The following is a 14,435-nucleotide window of genomic DNA, read 5'->3' as shown; positions in this document are numbered from 1 at the left end:
CATTCGCTGTCCGACCACCTGTTAAAAGAGAAGCCGCTGCCGTCTCTCCCATGTAGTATCTGGGACGGGATCTGCTCGGAGCGCACTGAGCGGGACAAGCCAGAAGTGGAGTGGGAAGGAGCGGAGGGCGCCGGGGCTGACGCACCGCATGTTGAGCCTGCAAGTTGCCTGACAGAACAAAAAGTCGCGTCGACGGAGAAGGGGACAGCAACAGTCGGATTTAACAGAGCTTTGAAGGAGCACTTGTTCCGGCAAAATGAAATTCGCGGAGCATCTTTCATCCCATATCACCCCAGAGTGGAGGAAACAGTATCTACTGTATGAGGTAAAGTGAAGTGTTTCTTTAAGGAAATTTCAAATGAATGCCAGGTGGATGTGGACACACGCGAAAGCGGTCAGGTTTGGAAGTGGTTGAAGAAACTGAAAGATGATAATCACCATCAAGTATGCTGATGGTAGGATTTCAACAAATGTTATGAATTTACAGTTTAAGCATACAGCTTTCTCCTGAGAGCAATAAACCACGGGGAAGATAAAGGATGTCCCATTGTTTATGGGAAACGGAATTGACTGCGGTTGTTTAGAGCCAAAGGGAGCATTCAGTATTTATAATGGGTGTTTATTGAGCTTTTAACACCAAAAATTAAGCTGAATAATCAAATTTCCAAATAACAGGCTTTTGATTATTGCAAAAAAGTACCATTTTTTCCCCAGTTTTAAGAATTCAAACATTTATTACCTGAATATTTTACACAGTATTTTAAAATAATTTTGACTATTTTATTTATTTATTTTTTGGTAATGTGTATGTTTATTGTTTTATTTCTTGATTTTTTGACACATAAACTAGTTTTGTGTTCAGGTTTATTTGCTATTTTTTAATATATTTTTTCAGTGAGAAATTTTTTATTTGTCTTTTCATCTTCATTGTTCTGTAAATTAGTTTAAATAGTAGAGGTAAAATAACATGTTTACTTTGCAAGGTCATCCTTTGAGCAGTTGTCCATCCCTTTTAGATTAAGTAAATATGTACTTTTATTTAATTTGGATGTATAAATTATGTTCTAACATATACAATTCATAATTTCTTTAAAAATTCAAAATCGACATTGCTCTTAGTTGTTTTCTTTACCATAGTTTTAAAAACAGAATATCTGCATGTGGTGGCTTTTAATATTTGGTTCAGTTATTTATAGGATTCAACCTGCACGACTTCATCTTACAGGACACTTTGCTTTGTGATGTTTCTAGCTTTAAATATGGATTTTGTTTGTACACATTTTCTTTGTTTGGGGCTGTACAGCAGGCTACCTGAGGAATATTTTTTCACAACCCCCTTCTTGGTGGTTCTGCACTGAGAGCTTCAGCACAGACATGCTGCTCAGCGACATTTAGATCTATAAATTATAGACAAAGACCCAGTTCTCTTCACCCTGAGCAACCCACAGTATTTGTTTTGGTAACATGGCTCTGATAATATCTTAAAGTTGGAAGGTCACAGGAACCTCTCCATTTACATATGGCATGCTGTCATCAATGGATAATAGAAGCATCTCTGGACACCACATTAAAGTGTGGAAAAATATGAAGGAAATTAGAAGATATAGTGAAGTTTAGGAGACATAGTGAAGTTATTTCTACAGTTGGTTGTATTTGAAATTGTTATTAATGCACACAGAAATGCGATGAGGGGTCTTTGTATGTAAAGACTGAATCAGGCTGAGCTCAGGGACAGACGCATGGCCATACCAGCCATTTTACACCTTCAGTCTTCGCCACGGCACTTTCTGACCTGAGATGGATGATGATAGATTTTCTCTGTCATCTATGCTTTTGTTTGCAAGAATTTAAATTTGACATTTAAATGAATCCTTTTATAATCTTTTTGAAATATATATGATTTTATATAGAGGCAGATGAAGCCTTGTTTGTGTGTTTTAAGGCTTTAAGGGTTATTAGGCTTTGGTTTGTATGTGCTACAAAAAAACACTGTGATTACTGGCAATCAATCACTTGCTGTCAATTATATGTCAATCGCTGATAGAACTGAGGTCAGTTTATCAAAATTTTCACCATCTGGAATATTGGCCTCTGCAGCAAACACATTATTTCTCATATGCGACAGACTGTTAATGAATTATGTAAAACAAGTGTTGTTTTCCTGTTCAGACATTGTGCACTCTTTCTTAAAATTGAACCATACATGTGTTGTAGAACAAGGATCAGTACCTGCACATTTCTGTCTCTGCAGGAGTTTTCAGTCTTTGTCTGATCTGTATACACCAGAGTACGGAGAGCAGGTAGACAGCTCATGTCTACCAGAGATGGATATCTTACTCAAGAATTTACTGTACTCAGACAATCTGTAGAGAAGTTCAAATACAAAATAAAAATGTAAAAGTGAATTGTGTTTAGTGAGGTGAAAAACAGAGTCATTTTGTCATTTTGAACACTGGAAACCAAGATGTCTTTGTGTACATTAATTTCAGCTCTTCATGTGTTTATTCTCATGCAGCCATGCTTTAGGTGCTGCTTTGTAACTCTGTTCAAATGACACACAAACCAATAATTTGAATAGCATGATCATTTTTTATTTTTATCAAAGTCCATACAGGAAGCAGCTACATCTTTGACTTAATGCAATATTACAGCGAAACTGGGCAGAGTTTGGAGTGATATGCTTCCTTTTGCTATTTGTATTAATCAGCCTGCAGCCCAGTTTTGCTCTCCTCCATTTTTAGGGCAGCTTTTTGTGTAGAAAACTGTATGCTTTCTGTTTAGGCTGGTCAGCCAGCTTCAATGCAGAGGAGAGGGATTCTCCAGCAAATGCAGGTTGCAGTTAGTGAAGGACTTCATTCAACTCCGAATGCATTGACAAGGCAATTGAGCGATAGAATAATTAGGTGTGGACTTTATCCTGTGGGATTGGAGTCATAAACCTATATGCTAAACAGCTGCTTGCTGTGGAGGTATATCTATATATCTATGTTCTCCAGAGGCTTCCCACAAAAAACAGCAAAATTTTGATTTGTGCCAGATTTCTCAAAATGTAACATACCAGTTCATTAAATGTAATTAACAAGTGTTTTCTCATCTAGCATTTTCATAATAAACTCTTTCCAGATTTGTTTCAGATTTTATGGCAAGTACATAGAATGCATATAGACAGAATTTGTGTGTAAATGTTGAGCAGGACAGATAGACTTAGATGTGTGTGTTTGTATGTGGGCGAGAGAACAAGGCCTCTTATGCTTTTCCCGCTTCAGTCTGATCACTCATGGAAGCTTTGATGAGGAGGAGGAGAGTGCAGGTGGAGAGTCACACTTCTACATTTCAGGTTTGATTTTAGCAACTGTTGTTTGTTCGGCGGTCAAGCACTGTAGCCTGTCTGTCTTTTAATTAATCTGAGTGACACCCACGTCCGGATATCTGATACATAGTGAGTTTTTGTATTGCTCAGACATGACTAGAACTGAAAATAAAATGTATAAAATATTCCAAGTAATGAATGTTTTATGGAATGAAATCGTGATTCATTGGCAGGATGCTACATATAAACATTATGTATACAACTGGCATGGCATGGCGACTGCTGAGAACCTCCCTTTCTATACCTCCCTCCTCCCTTCCATCCTCACCTCATCGTTCCTCCCCCACTGGGAGGACATCTGGTCCCTTACCAGACCTGCCCTCTGCACCCCTCCTCCCCTCCTTTTAGACTAACCTCCTATCCTCTCCACTCTTCTTCATGTAGGGATCCAGAGCTGCAGATTTAAGTGATCAGCCAGCTTTCTGTTTGATCTATAGATCTCTTGAGACTAATAATGGACTATGTTCCATCTCCTCTTGCACATGGGTTATTCTGACCATATAGCACAAAGATATGTGGGTTAGAGTCCAGTCAATGTGAAGTGGCTTTTTAAGGATTTACATTCATTCAGCTGGACTCTCTGCAGGACAGTATTCATTTTTACACAAGCTTGGTGCTGGTGTTACGTTTATATTTGGTTTATTGAATGTCCCCCATCATCATTTACATACACAGTCATCCAAACTGATGGCCATATTAAGCTTTACTGAGTTACAGGTTTCACCAGCAACTGCCAACCCTGATGCTTTAAATAAATCCCCTAAAGAGCCACGCTGCTTTCTTCCTTATAATAGCTATTACCATGGTAATCCAGCCATCTTGATCGATGCCTCCTTCCCTCCTTTTATCAGAATTTATATTTCCTAATTATCAACTGGCTGTTGACTATCAGCCAGAGGAACATGTTGCCCAAGTCCTCTTGGTCTCCTCTAATCTTTACTGAAAAAAAAAAGAAAAGAAAAAGCTAATAAACAACAAAACACAGACAGTGTTGTACAACAAATGTTTACCTCTGGCTCCAGAATATGTCATTTCCAGAAGTCGGTATCAAGTATCAACAAACAAATAGACTTTAGTTCTGGGAATTAGTCTCCACTCACACACAGGACTTCATAATGACACCTCACTACCACGTTGCAGACAAAACAGGTGCAAAAAACCTGAACAGAGACAGAAACACATCAAGCTTGTTCATTTGTTTGACTGCATAGTATCAGTTAAATGTTTGTGAAGTTTCAAAGATGTCCAGAAATGAGTTGATAATCATAAATCAGTTTTTTAAAAATCTATTCTATTGTCATTTGGGAGACACTTTTATCCAAAGTGAGTTACATGTGAGAAGTGATCAATTAACTTAACATGCTTGTGTTTCGGGAGGAAGCTGGTGTAACCAGAGATACACACACATACACAGGAGAACGTGCAAACCTCGCCCAGAGAGGCCAGTGTTCATACCTCTTGAAAATGTCTAGAAAGTGTTTAGGTTATCATACATTTTATTTCTGATCATCGTCATTTTCTTCAATCATTTTTCTCTTAATCTGTATTTCATATTTTATAAAACTTCAAATATTATGTGGACCACAGCCAGGGATTTAGAAAAAAAGATTAATTTGAACTTTTAAATAATTCCAACTTTACTTCACACATGTATAAACCTCTATTGGCTAAAATGATAGCCGAAAAGAAAACATAAATCAGTCTTGCTTGCTCATATTGGTGTTTTCACTTTCTTTGGTCAGTGTTGGTCAGTGACTTGATTTTTACTCTTATTTCATCACCAGGAATTAAAGGTTCGTCTATATGCTGCCCAGGATGAAGCTCCATCCATAGAAGGTAAGTAGACACACTGTTTGGGTAAACAAACCCAGACACAGACAGAGAGAAACTCGCTCTGACACACTTAAGTACCAAGTGCCCCCTGTTTGGGCAACCCCAGAATAACAACCCTTCATTCGCTAAAAATAGACAGAAATCATTGCGAAATCATCACTGCTTTCTCTTCAGAGTCTTGACCAAAACTAATAACTATCTGTTACCATTACTATCTTAGTTAACCTATATAACAGTGATCAGGGATGGAGATGCAAGCTGAAAAGCAAGTTTAATGAAATACATTTTTCCACCTTAGTGTGTATTTATTTGAAGGAATGCTTGCGGTAGTTTCTGATGTCTGAACATTAAAAATAACTTGTCATAAAGCCATCATGGCATCAGAACGGAAGAGCTGCTACAAACACAGAAGAGATAAGAAGGGACACTGGCTGTAATTACTCTGGCTTTAGGCTGCGTATTGAAGGAAAGAATTTAAAACATTTGTTTTATTACAGATAGCCATTTGTGGAAGTAAACAACTTTCTTTAGTTGCAGCGTTGAGGAGGGTTTTATGATGTTGTGACATGCAGCACCACCCAGTAGAAGTAGTGCACAAAAATTACTTCCACAATACATAGATGTCTGTTTCTCTGAAAAGGTGAATGCATGTGCTTGAGCCCCCAAAAAGTGGCTGTATAGTGATAGATCTGTTAATGTTTTGTGACTACCCCCCTCATAGAGCAGCAGCCCCCACAGCTCAGTTGCAACTGAGTGGACATGATGTGGATTTATGTAATGGAACCTGTAACAGATGCTCACAGAGTGTGTGTGAGCTTTTTTGTGTGTGTATGAGCGTCCTTTAAGCAACAAAATCAGTTTCATACATTTTCATACATCTTCATTTTAAAAGCAGTAGAGACTCTAAGATTATGATATATAAATTAAATTTATCTGTGCACATTATTTTTTATTGGCAATTAAGAGCTTGTTTGTGTATAAGTGTGTGCATGTGTTGGTATCTGTATTAAGACTGCTCCTCCCTAAATAGTCTTTCTAACATTTCTGTATAACACACACCCTGTTTGTTTATAAGACATGAACGACATCTTTCCTTTGAGCAGGCTTGGTAAGCTGAGTGTAAGTGAAAAATGACTTCCTGTCTCAGGTCTGAGCTGGACTCATAGGTCACTGCTTTGTCTCTGTCAGCTTTTGCAACATAGGAGACAGTATGTTCTGAAAAGATATAGGCTCAATCAGTTTAAAATATCCATCTATTCATCTGGTATCACTGTAACATTTAGAAGTCCCCCACTCAATCACATTAATTTGTCTACATGTCACACTTGCATAGTGCACATTGGCACTGAAATCGCTGTCAGCAGTGGAAGAAAGGCTCATTTTACTCTAAAGAAGCACTTCTGAAATTTAATCAAGATCAAGAGTTCAAAGCAAGCTAAAGTAATGGCATGTAAGTATTATTATCAATGATTTAGTTTAGTTGTTTTTCTTCCTTATTTGATTAATATTAGTGATGGATTATCCGCTACTGGCAACCTGTCCAGGGTGTATCCTGCCTTTCAGCTGCTAATTGCTTGGATAGTCTACAGCTTACTTGTGACCTTGAAATGGAATAAGCAGTATAGAAAATGGATGCATGGATGGATGAATGGATGGATTACCAGCCACAAGATGTTTAAATGTTGCACCTGACTAACTAAGGGCTAATTTGACTACTTTATACTCTTCAAATTGGTCTTATTTACTGTCAGTGTATGTCGTTCATTTAAACCCTTGTTTTTTCAGGGTATAAGATTTTCAAGTCCATTAATAGGAAGTATCTAGTGCTCAAATGGATGTGGTAAACCAAGAATTTCTGTCTCAGATATCATTGAATTAAAGTAGAAAAGTACTTAAATTCACTTTAAACTGCTTGTGTTATAGAAAAATAGAAAATATCTGTGACAATATTATCCTGAGAGAAAGGCTGTAATAAAAACAGTAGCAGAGACAATTGGTGATATAGATCCATGGAACTCTCCTGTGGGTGGCTCTATTTGTTGGCTTTTCATAAGAGAAATAAGATCAGTGGGTGTCGTAAAATATGAGCTCAGTGCAGCAATTTTTCTTCATGTGTTAGATTCAAACTGTCCAATCTAATTAGTTTGAAATAGCCTGCAAGGAAAGTTATTTATTTGTTATTAAAGGGGTGCTATTATGGTATTTGGAGTTTTCTGAGCTTTCTACAGTGTTACAGTGTTGAATCCTCATCAGACATGTAAACAACACTGTTTTTTATCACCTAAACACATGTTTGAGTTTGAGTTTGAGTTCCAGCACTCTCTCCATTCTGTTTCCATGGCGACGAAAAACGCTCATTTTAGAGAGTTTTTTTTCTACTTGGAAATCCTTGTGACGTCCCGGGGGATAAGGTTCTGTGATTGGTTACCTTCTACTGGTTAACAAGGGCATGTACAAATGCATCAGGTGGGTGGAAAACGTCGGATAAAGTTATTTCCAATGATGGCTGGTGAGTTTACCAAAGAGAGACATCCTGCTGCATTCGTTGCTGTGGGTTGCTGTTTTCCACTTTGTTTTCAGGGTCTGATTCAGGTTCCAACATGTAGGGCTGTATGCTATGTGTTGACATGGTATTTTTTTTTAATTTTTTTATTGAGTTCATATTAGCCTAATCCTTCTGTTTATGAGATGTTACAATGACGGCGAAAGCAGGTGCGGTGCGCGCTCCTGATGTAGTGCAGTGGCGGGGGGCGGGGCTTAATGCGGAAGAGTCTCAATCCACTCGCTTTGCCCACAGGCTGATTTGACAGCCTACGGAGAGGGTCGGTCTGAAGTAAATAAAGCGATTTGTGACAATAACTCGATCAATCCCAGCCCGTCTGGGCTCAGAAATAAAAAAATAAATTAGCCTGAAATGCACAAAATAGTTCCACTTTAAAGCTTTCTGTAAATAAAAAGAAACTTTTTAACACTGAGGATGTGTACAATGACAAAATAAAAACAGGTCACAAGTGAAAGTAAGATATCATTACGCCCAAAATATTACTTCATTTCATTTGTGTTGTCATTTTGCTTGTTTCACTTTTAACATAGTTTTACAGAAAGAACTAATGCAAAGATATTTATTTTATATAATGACTAAGCTAATCCTCTGTTAATTTTTAATAAATGCTACTGGCTGCAGCTTGTAAACACCGAGTACACCTAACTTGCTATTTGGTTTAATACTACCAGTTATGCGGACTGGATTTAAGAGGGTGCTCCTATTCCTTTCTTTGCTGCCTCAGTCTTTTTAAAAAGCAACATTTTTGGTATTCAGAAGATGTATGGTCTGCCTGAGGGAGACAGTTTACTGAATTATAGCTGCTTGCTCACCCACCCTGTTTCCTCAGTGTTCACCCCACTGCACCTGATGGAGATGTGGAGGAGAATGAATACTGAATAGCCAGCACTTAAAAGCCTTTATCAGCACCTCCGTGTTATATTAGGTTTTAAGACAGTGACAAAAATGGAAAACAACTGCAGAAATATTTATAAATTCATGGTTTGATCTTTCTATAAATGTTTAACTGTATCTCATTCTGTTTTACAGCACAGTGTGCTTACTGTTGCTTGTTTGCTTTGTGTTTAAGCAGACTTTACACACTTCAGATGTTGACTTTACTACCACCATAGCAGAGAGCCTATGTGAGAAAATTCCCTCTGTTCAGAGCTACATCTATTCTCATTTAATTAGTCCATTTAAGCCAGATAGACTTACTGTTATTAAGAGATTGTGCTTCCAGCAAATAGACACAGACGGACATTAAGGTGGCTCAGGCCTCTACATGGCCGTTCACCTGTCATCCTTTGTTCTTGTTCAACTTTGTCCTCACTGGGTTTTTATGGCTGTAGTTGAAACATGCCTGTCTACGAACAGTGGAAGCCAGCAGAGAACAGCTGGTTCTCTCTGTTCCAACCATTACAGTGAGTGATGCCACAGTCTAATTTGATTAGCCTGTTGATTATTACAGGAATATAGGAACAACACACCCAGATAGTAAACACACCACTTTAGCAGGAATCTGTGTGTTATCACTGTTTGTCATATAGTTTCAAGAAATATCCATGTGCTACTTTGCCAAGATTGAAGTTCAGAATATGCTTATAATTCATTCATTCATTCATTCATTCATTCATTCATTCAGTCATTCATTGATTGTGTTCTTTTTCTCTGTCAGTGGAGCGTGTGTTGTGATGGTATCTGTGCAGGTTGGGCCGGGAGGATGTAGTATGCGATGGTAATGATGGTGCTGAAGCCTCTGATGTACCATGAACACAGATAAGATCTGAAGAGGTCAATGTGGGGATGCATTATTGCCTTACAGCTCTGGGAAGGGGGGGTGTAAGGACTTCCTTCTGAACCATAAATACTTAATATTAGTGTTGAATGAATCACAAAATAAAAAGCAGCTATGCTAACAGGAGTATGTCTAGTTATTCTTTAGTCTACTTTATTGAGTGAAGTTCTTTTCCCTGCAAGTGTTCACCATTTTAGCAATCCTGCTGTCAGCTATCACATGTTTGTAAGGTTCCTTGTATAGATTTTTGACAATATTTGCTTTTTATAATTGTTCTGTGAAGTACTTTGCGCTGATTTTTGAATGAAAAGTGCTATATAAATAACATTTTAATTGACTGATTGAATGAAGACAAAAGTGTGATACAATTGGGAACATAGTGGAACAGATATGGAAGTTACATGCACATGAAAAACTAAGTGCTATATTGTGTCATGAATTGCCATTGGACCACTTAAAACAGAAATAACAAACATTATTTTATATCAAACTAAGAAGAACCCATTTTAAAGGTTTTTATGTATTCTGATAATGCGATACTTAGGCTTCCATATGCCAGTTCTCATCTATAAAATAGGAAAATTTAACATTCAAATAACTTTTATGTATTTTTTTTTTAATATCCTGTTACTTCTGACCAGAAGCTTAAGCAATTTTCAGACTTGTCTGGTTTGAAAATGAGTTAAACAGCACTTTTCTAACAGACGAACGTATGAATAGACTGATTCTGTGTTTGTTCTCTTGGCTTTTTCAACAATATTTTCATTTAATTTCAACTTCATTTAAAATTCTGCTCTTTTGAAAACAAACTAGATACAGAGCATTATTTCAACAAAGCTTCTCCCTGTCAGCCTCCACCTTTTCAAGCTGCGTGCTTGTTGTTCATGGCGACCAGATGAGGTCAAGAGCCATGTAAACAAGCAACCATGTAAACTCATAATTGACAAGTAGACGTACATATTTGTGTTTTCAGGCTTAAACCCAAAACCTTCTCACTGAGGCTATCCTCTTGTTTAATCACTTTTATATTGACTTTTATTCTTTTTTGTTAAAACATGTGCTCCTAACCTGCATAATCAAAGCTGTAACAAGAAAAACCACAAATAAACTAAACACCTTTCAGCCAACACTTTCTCTGCTCACATTGTAGCTTGCTCACCCGCCATTTTGTCTGCTGTTGTCACCAACCACGATGAGATGGTTTGTTGAAAAGCTGCTAGCATTAGTAATGAAGGGATGATTGTTATTCTGTACGCGTACATGTTTGAACAGCAGATGTTATTACTGTTCATGTTCACTGTTGGAGTCTTCCCTCGCTCTCCTGTGGAAAGAAAGCATGCTTATTGATTTCATTTTTGCATTCAAAAGTAATTCTGTCTTTTCTTCCCTCTTTTGTCTTCAAATAGCGTTTACCTTAATTTCATGGATATATGTAAATCCTTTTGTGATTGGTCTTTAATATACAAAGTAAAAGAAAAAATATAAAGCACTTAATGAAACTTGAAGGTATGTTAACGTTTAAACGCTTGTTCATTATGCAATACCATCAGAAAAGGCACCTAAATCCAGATATAGCCGACAAAAAGTTCAGATGTAAATGCAGGAATAATGAAGAAATCAAACATCATGCAACAGACTTCAGACTAGGATTTTGTAAAGAGATACAAGACAGCAAGACAGCTTCAATTCACAGCTGGAGCCTTTTGGAAAAAGCTTTCAAGCTGAAAACCTGTAAACAAGCCAAGCTAAAAAGGCAAAAGGTACTTCTCCATATCGGATGTACAAATGAATACATACATATTTTACAGAGGCTCCCTAGACACAGCAGCTCAAGGATACATGTATATCAGACTCAGCAGACTCACCACCCTATGTGGTGACACAACAGATCCTGCAGGATGACGGCGGGTCAGGCAGTTGGGGTGATGGAAGCAGTGGAATGGAAGGAAGACAGATGGACATGCGGACAGACAGGTAGACAGGGTGGGGGTTCAGCAGGACACTAGTATGGCAGCCAGGGTTGCCCACCCACCTACATTATTGATGTGTTCTTTGACAAGCTGCTGCTCTTCCTCACAGCCAAGCACTAATTGCTGGGATTTTGTGGGGGTTGGCTCCTTTTCTAGTACTGACGCTTGATGTCACCTGAGAAAATAGCCTAAAATTTCAACTCAAGTATCAAGAATGAATCCAGTAACACAAAATGAAAGTTAATGAAACAAACAAAACGAAAAAAACAGATATAACTATAGCATATGTCTGCCTATCATTAGTTATTGTTAAGTGTGTGTTATTTTATTGGTTCTCCACAATAAATATTTAAAAAACAATTATCATTTTAAAGATTTTTGGACAGTTATGTTCATAATCAAATATACGTTTTAAACCCAAGCTGGTTTCTCCTGCAGGGTATGTAAGGGGGACACTGTTGTGAAATTCATAGATTGGTCCTTTTGATGAGGGTGTTAGAGGGGAGGGAAGCTGGAGAAATAGAGTCAATACAAATGTAGGATCACTATCCCAAGGCCAGGGAGTAATCGAACGGAGGTAATGAACAATGAAAAAGGTAAAGCCTAATGGGATGAAGAGTGGAATGAAGAAAGATGGACGACATGCCCTGATTTATAAATCTCCTGTAAGGTTTTTAAAACAATAAAGAAATAGACTGAATTTGAAAAAAAAAAAATCACGATAAATGGGTATGTAATGTCAGGATTACTGTGCAAGAGAAAATTTTTTACAAACTGTGTACGAGAGAGATATCCTTCAGGCAGCAGACAGACAAACAGACTGAGTGGGAGGTCTCTGGGCTCATCTCCAATGCATGTTGCCCTGCATTAGCACTATAGCCATCCCACAAGAGAAAGACTGTGAGAGAAAAGGAACTATGGTAGATGAAAGTCTTCTATCTGTCCATCCATTATTCATTGCTGTATTAGATCTCGCATGAATGAAGTTGGGGAGGACAGGAAAGAGGTTGAGGAAGAGGGGGAAAGATGTGGGTTTGTTTAAAGTGGGGATATTTATGGTAAATTTTGTAATGCTAGGAAAGGGAGATGAGTTCAGATAAGAATTTATTTCCTAGGCAGGTGGTATTTTTAGATTCTGGGAACTTTATGAGAACGACCTGAGGTGGATGGGACGGGGTGGCTGAAAGAAATGAGATGAAGGGATGGGACATAATGGGATGAAGGACAGGTTAAAAGCATTCAGAAGAGTCAAGGTCACAACTGCACCTCTTCACCTCTTAAATCTAATTATGAGCCTTGTGAGTTCAGTACTTAATGACTGTGCCTCTCTATCTCAGTATGTGTGCATGAGGATGTATGTGCACATCTGTTCTGGCTTTATGAACATGCTGTTATTGACATGAAGATGACTGGGACAACCTGTGATCCTTACATCTTTAAATATACACAGCAGCTTAATGTGAATCCTTATGATGAACAGGCAATATGTTGTTTAGTTCTTTTTAGACACTTGTCTTAATGAGAACACAGTTCTGCAAATGTTAGATAAACTGAAAGGATAAATGATCTGATCTGGCTTTTTACCATGTGCACAACTGGGGATCACACACATGAATCACCAGCAGTGATATTAACAATCTCATGCATTATATGTGACAATAATGAGATCTGTCGGCACTGATTAGAAATAAGCTGTTTCTGGTTTTTAGGATATATTTTTAGGATATATTTTTTGCAATGTAACTGCTTCCAAGTCATAATTTAACCTCTGTTATTAGACAAGTTATTTCATCCATCATTGATGAGAGGCCTAATTGACAGCTTTGGCCTCCAGCCAACAGATCAGCCAGCATCTGTCTGATGCAATAAAATAATTCTTATCATTTGCATTGCTTAGCAGATATAAATAAACAATTAAAGCACAGAATTTAAATTAGCAAGTTTAGATGTCGTTCAATTTTGCAACTAACGCTAGATAGTCTGAGTGTGCAGAAAATCATGCAAAGCAGGGATAGAAAGATGATGGATAGAAAGAGGAGTGAATACAGACAAATGACCTTGTCTTTACTGTAAGTCTTGATGTCTCTATTTTCTCACACTGACTCTGCTCTCTAACCTTCTCACATAAAACTGACTGCAGAGGGTTTTACTCACATGCTTGCAGAGATATTAAGATACAATAAAAAAAAAGGCTACATGTTTAAATGCTTCACTATGATTATATTTTCATTCTTTTACATGTGTTTGATTTGTTGTGCCCTGAATTGAACTTGCTCTTCAAGAGAATTCCTGGAAATGGAAATTTCTGGTCATTTTACAGCACTGTCTGTACATTGACCAGAAAGGGAGGAAGTCAAGCCAGTAAACACAATTATTAAGTGAGTTAGATATCTGTCATTTCTAACTAGCTAAGAAGGAAAACAACAGATGAGAGTGCGTATACACAAGAAGTATGCACACATAAGGGAGGGTATTTATATAGCAAGAACTTTAATTTGGGTTGATTTTCGACCGCAGACTCAAAGGCTGTAATGTAGGCTGTTTAGTAGTTGTGATTGCAATCTATAGGTGTAACAAAAGGGTAATATTCTGGTATATTTATTTTTTTCTTATGCCACAGTTAGAGGAAAGCCAGGTATTACACATTGCCCACTTTTTTTTTTTTTTCCCACAACTCTACTGGAAATGTTAAAGATAGAAACTGAAATGTAACACATGCAGCAACCAGGACTACCATTAGCTTTTAACTTAGTTGTATTATAATATGTAGTATTAAAATTAGTATTTAAATTCAGTTATCTAATCAGCATATTTTTACTAGCAGTTGCATGGTCTGTATTTGGATGAGTTTTTACTATATTTGTTAGGAGGTGACTGCTGTAGGGTGTTGAAGACACAGTGTCCTTCACTGTATGAGTGCAC

General features: G+C 37.6%; 1 protein-coding gene across 1 annotated transcript in view; it reads left to right on the top strand.

Moving 5' to 3' along the window:
* The window catches only part of xpr1a (xenotropic and polytropic retrovirus receptor 1a), a 71,274-nt gene continuing 56,839 nt past the window's right edge, over window positions 1-14,435 (top strand). The window contains exons 1-2 of the mRNA XM_079244582.1: window positions 1-325; window positions 5,155-5,206. Coding sequence (XP_079100708.1) covers window positions 257-325; window positions 5,155-5,206 — 121 coding nt within the window. The 5' untranslated portion in view covers window positions 1-256. The remainder of the gene's footprint in view (window positions 326-5,154; window positions 5,207-14,435) is intronic.

Source organism: Telmatherina bonti, assembly GCF_933228915.1.
Source record: "Telmatherina bonti genome assembly, chromosome: 8".
Classification (NCBI taxonomy): Eukaryota; Metazoa; Chordata; class Actinopteri; order Atheriniformes; family Telmatherinidae; genus Telmatherina; species Telmatherina bonti.
Note: the sequence above shows the minus strand (reverse complement) of the source record. Positions and strands in the feature narration are given on the sequence as shown.